The 5,148-nt window shown below is 43.6% G+C and overlaps 1 protein-coding gene across 1 annotated transcript; it reads left to right on the top strand.

Moving 5' to 3' along the window:
* The first annotated feature begins 310 nt into the window (after nt 1–310).
* Nucleotides 311–4,737, top strand: zfp36l1a (ZFP36 like 1 zinc finger CCCH-type a). The gene is made up of 2 exons (XM_006798788.3): nt 311–473; nt 1,731–4,737. Exons 1-2 carry the CDS (start codon nt 423–425, stop codon nt 2,796–2,798), a joined length of 1,119 nt encoding a protein of 372 aa, XP_006798851.1. The 5' UTR covers nt 311–422; the 3' UTR covers nt 2,799–4,737.
* Nucleotides 4,738–5,148: the final 411 nt, after the last annotated feature.

Genomic DNA, 5,148 nt, shown 5'->3' with positions numbered 1-5,148 from the left:
AATTATGAACTGAAGACACTTTTCCCTCCAACAAAATTAACTTTTAACAAATCTAACCCAAAGTTCACATTCTCCGATCAAGTTAAAGAGAAAAAGAAACTTGTTTTTAGTGCGTTACCCCTCCTAACTGGTAGCCTAAGATTGTTTGGCATTCAAAGCTCACCCAGCACTGGAGTAATCTCACATAAACTGACAAACCAATGCAAGTTTTTTTTTTTCCCTACAGTTACTAAAGTTACTGAAAGTTCACGCCCGTTTTTTGAAGCTCCTCCCTGCAGTCGATTGATTAAAAAGCAAATGTCGGGGTTGGTGCAGGGCAGAGGGGGAGAGTTCAGTAGCTCTGAGCAACTTTCTAACAAGTAGACTGGCTTTCTTTTTTTTTTTTAAACTACTTTTGTGATTTGATTCCGGTCGCTGCAAAGATGACCACAGCCGTGGTATCGCCTTTCTTCGACTTCGAAGTAATGAACAAGGTAGCTTCCTAACTTTTTCCACCCCCTTCTCTCTGTGTGTCTGTCTGTAGTCTTGTGGGCTGACGTTAGCCTGTTAGCAGCGGGGAGTTAGCCGCTGTGGAGGAATGACGAGCTCCGCGGCCCTCTGCCGCCTGCGCGGAGGCTGTTTTTGTTTTGCTGTTTATTGCTTTGTATTCCGCTTTGAGTCAGCTGCGTGTTTATTTTGTTTGCTTCGTCTGTTATTTCCTCTCTTCGGCCTCGTCTCCTGAGGTTTTACGCTATAACCGCCTTCAAAGTGGACCGAAGCGCTGCGGGAGCGTTAATTTAAAAATTGTTTAAAAACATGGTGTTTTTATTTACTTGTGTATTTATTTAATGTTCAACATGCGCCACATCCGCTAACTTTAATATCTATGGTTTATGCTTTGAGGTTGGTGTGCAGTTTCGGCAGTCAGCGGCTGTTAAAGTGAAAGCTTTATGTCCTCTTTATTTTAATGAGATCACTTTTGCGCCACTTTTAATGCTGCTTTCAGAGCAGCCACATGCTCGCTAATCATTGACCAGATTTGGCTGGCTTTAGCCCACTTTCTGCCCCTATAAAACTACTTAAACTACCGGCATCATCTCACCTTAACACTTGATGCGTAATTCGTTTTCATACCCCGTTTTGAGTGTCAGATTGCCTCTCAAAGCGTTTTTGTTTTTCTTTTAGCCTCCCTCTGGAGTTTGTTGGATTTCATTTACACTGTCGTGTTTATGTAAATCATGACTAACTGTTCATTTCCACTAGTATGGAAATGTGTGAAAGCAGATCAGGTTTCCCTTGTAATCCACAGAATGTTTGGCCACTTTCTTTCTCTTTCAAATGATGCAGGCTCTTTGTAGCCCACACTGGTAGTCCACAGGCCTCTCATGTGCTGCTGCTGCTGTCCTATTGACTACACAGGCGCACACATTCCTAACCTGGGCAACTTGCCAAACCAGCTGCTGTTCTATAGGCCTGTATCCGCTAATGTGGTCTGAGCCAAAAAAGAACAGTCATGCAGGCGGAGGTGTAGCCCCACCAGTCCCACAGTGCCCGTCATTTTTATTTATTTATTCAGGGAGAGTATCTGTACAAATGGTTTATAGGCTCGCCTAACAAGCGTTCAGTCACTTTCAGGAGTTGCATCAGGATGGCAATCGGACTTAAAAATCAGGGAGCTGCTGAAAGTAGATTTTTATTTGTGCTCTACTTTTTCTAATGCTTGCATTTTCTGTACTTTATTTTTCTTGCAGAACAAACTTCTCAGCTACAACAACAACCTGGGTGTCTCCCATCCCATGTCTGTTCCTTGCACTAGCACCAACGTGCCCATCTCCAGCTCCGCCGGACCCCTGCTGGACAGGAAGGCGGTGGGATCTCCCTCAGTGGGAGGCGTGTACCAGCGGCGGCACTCTGTCAGCAGCACAAAGTTCAACCAGAACCAATTTCTGAATAGCCTGAAGGCAGCGGACCAGTCCTCCTCACTCATCTCAGGGGTTGGCAATGCCAGCAACAACAAGGAGAACCGCCTGCGAGACCGCTCCTACTCCGAGACGGGCGAGAGGCTCATCAACAAGTGCCTGGGCCCTGCCAGTCCCACTGGCAGCAGCAGCCAAGTGAACTCCAGCCGTTACAAGACAGAGCTCTGCAGGCCCTTTGAGGAGAACGGTTCCTGCAAATATGGCGACAAATGCCAGTTTGCTCACGGAATCCATGAACTGCGCAGCCTGAGCCGCCATCCTAAGTACAAAACTGAGCTGTGCCGCACCTTCCACACCATCGGTTTCTGCCCATACGGGCCTCGCTGCCATTTCATCCACAATGCCGAGGAGCGTCGTGGACCTCCCCAGCAGTCCTCTCCTCTTAACTCTATGAACAAGATGGAGCGACCTCGGCTGCAGCACAGCTACAGCTTTGCTGGTTTCTCCAACTCAGCTGGGCTGAGAGACAGCCCCACCTCAGTCACCCCTCCACCCATGTTCTTCCCTGATGAGATCCCAGACTGGCCCAGCAGAAATCCCTTCACCTACTCCAGCCAGGAGCTGGCCAGCCTGTTCGGGCCCAGTCTCAATGCCGGTCCTGTAGGCACAGAGCCCAACACCCCTGCACCTCCCTCTCCAACAAGCACATCTTACTATTTCAGACCCATGTTGGAGTCCCCTCAGATGTTGGAGTCTTCATCCAGCCCCCCAGACTCTATGTCGGATCAAGAGGGCTACCAGAGCAGCTCTGGTGGTAGCCTGTGTGGCTCAGAGTCCCCCACGCTGGATAACACCCGCCGCCTTCCCATCTTCAGCCGCCTCTCCATCACTGATGACTAGACTGCACGTATCCACTAGTGACTTTTAAATTTGACGACACAAAGAACATGGCACTCCCCTCTACCTCTGCCCTTCAGACTCCCCTCTGCCCTCGAAGCTCCCTTACACATCACGTTAGTTCCTTGTTAGCATTATGAGGATATAATCAACTAAGGGAACCCTCAGCTAAATCTATCATTTCTTCCCACTTAATCTGCACAGCAAGTTTTAAAAGAAAGTACCCCGCCATGTGTCATAGTGCCAAAAAAGGAGAGGAAACTGAACAATGAAAATGATGAGAACAAGAATTGACTGTTTATGCCAGGTGCCACTTGTTTTTCTTTTTGTTTTTCTTCTTCTTCATGTATTATTGAATGTGTTGCAGCACAAGTGGCCTTGGAAAGGGGTGTGCTTTGCACTAGCCCTCACCCCCCTCCCCTCTCTCCCCTGCCATCCTCCCTGATGATACCACTTCCCCCGAGCTTGCTAGAGGGTGCTCAGTAATGTAACTGTAGCTCTACACCGCAGATGTTTTTACAGACTGAGTTAAGACAAACGGAGAGAAATGACAGACCCTGAAAATATATGAATAGTTTTTTTTTAAAAGAAATGGAGAAAAAAAAGTGCCTGGGCAGTTTCTGCATGTGTTTAGGGTGAATGGACTACTGTTTGTTTTGGTTCTTTCTCATTTGCCCCCACCCACCTCCTTCTACCCCTCAGTCAAGCCCCGTCTTATGTAATTTTGAACCGGGTGAGTCTGCAGGAAGGACTTTGAACTGGAAGTTGGTTATGGCCCCCCCTCTCCTCCTGTTGCTGGTCACTGGCTGTTTCTTTTTTTTTTTTTTTTTTTTTTCCTTGGGAAGGAAGTTGATATCAAACTGATCATTAAACCTGCAAGACTTTGTCCTGCCCCCAGCACCTACACCTTCATCTTCACCGATCCGGGGAATTCCAGCATTCCCATAATATAGTTATACGTCGCATGACTTGACAAGATCGGATCTCCAAGCTATTTTACTTTACTTGTCCCCCTCCCATCTCCTTCACTTTAGAACCTGCTCCGTGGAGCGCTCTACTCTCATTACATCCCTTTTTTGCTTTCTTTATTTGATAATTATTTTTTATTAATGTTATTATTACGGTTATTATTATTTGAGAAACTTTCCAGACAGAAGGTTTGCGTGTCACTGCTTATTTAACTTATCAGAACATATTTATTGGTGATCATATGCATTTTTTGTTAATTTTGTTTTTTGTATTTATCTGGATAATGAACAATAGAATATATTTTCTTTTATGTTAAATTATGATCTTCCATATTAATCTAAAGATTGTGAAGACGTTTTTGTCAGTTTTCCTTTTTTTTCACAGTTTAATATATTGTACTTCAATGACTTTTGTTCTGCAACTACACTTTGTCAAAATGAAACTTAATTTAAAGCAAGAAAAAAAAAATGCAAAAAAAGCTGTTTTGCGTTTTGATTATTTATTGTACTTTGTTTTTCTTACTCCCTCTTATTGGACTGCATTTCCATCTAAACTAGATTTGCTTGTATCCATTCCTCCCCTTGCACATGTTACAGTAATCTGACAGTAACAGTAGCTAACTGTTATGACATTAATTCGATTTTTATTTTCTTTTCCTGATCTCTTGTCCCCACTTTGAAGAGGACTATTCCTACTCGGGTTGATGGTAGACTTAAAGGGGTGCTAAAAAGAAAATTAGTAACATGACTCGTTTAGCAGAGTCTAGCAGTTCAGAGGCTGGCTGTGTTGAAATGTGTTCTGTCACCCAGTCTGTTATTACAAGCAATAGTTGTGACCAAATGAGTTGAAAGTATCTTCTTTTCAATTCAATTGGATTCTTGATGCTTGATCAGTGGAAGTGCCTCGTTTAATACATTCCAGGTAGCTAAGGGCTCTCCGCCTTTTTATATTTGATAATGGAGGACAATTTTTTTTTTAAATTTTTTTTTTTTTCTCTCCTTAAGTCACTTGTTCTGTGTTGCCTTCGTGTGTTCGGAAGAGGTGAACAAATTCTGACACAAAGAAAGTAAAACTGTTGAATGTATTTTTTTTTTTTTTTTTTTTTTTTTTTTCCCAGCAATGTTTTTTCACTACAGTAATTTCTGTGAGTTTATATGAAAACCTGTTCTCTCTCTCTCTTACTCTCTTTCTTTCTCACTTTCTATCTCTCTCTCTCTTTTTGTAAGTATTGATTGCAGTTAAGTCAATAAACCTGTATTTTTTTGAAAAGTTCAACTTTGTGATGAGTGGTGTGTAAAAAGTTCTGGGAAATGGAGCAAATACGGGGCACGTTTATGCTCAGTTTTGGGTACCCATTCAAACTCTAGAGGGCTTCCCATGAATG

The sequence above is a fragment of the Neolamprologus brichardi genome, chromosome 19, assembly GCF_056152115.1.
Source record: "Neolamprologus brichardi isolate AB-2024 chromosome 19, ASM5615211v1, whole genome shotgun sequence".
Taxonomy (NCBI): Eukaryota; Metazoa; Chordata; class Actinopteri; order Cichliformes; family Cichlidae; genus Neolamprologus; species Neolamprologus brichardi.
Note: the sequence above shows the minus strand (reverse complement) of the source record. Positions and strands in the feature narration are given on the sequence as shown.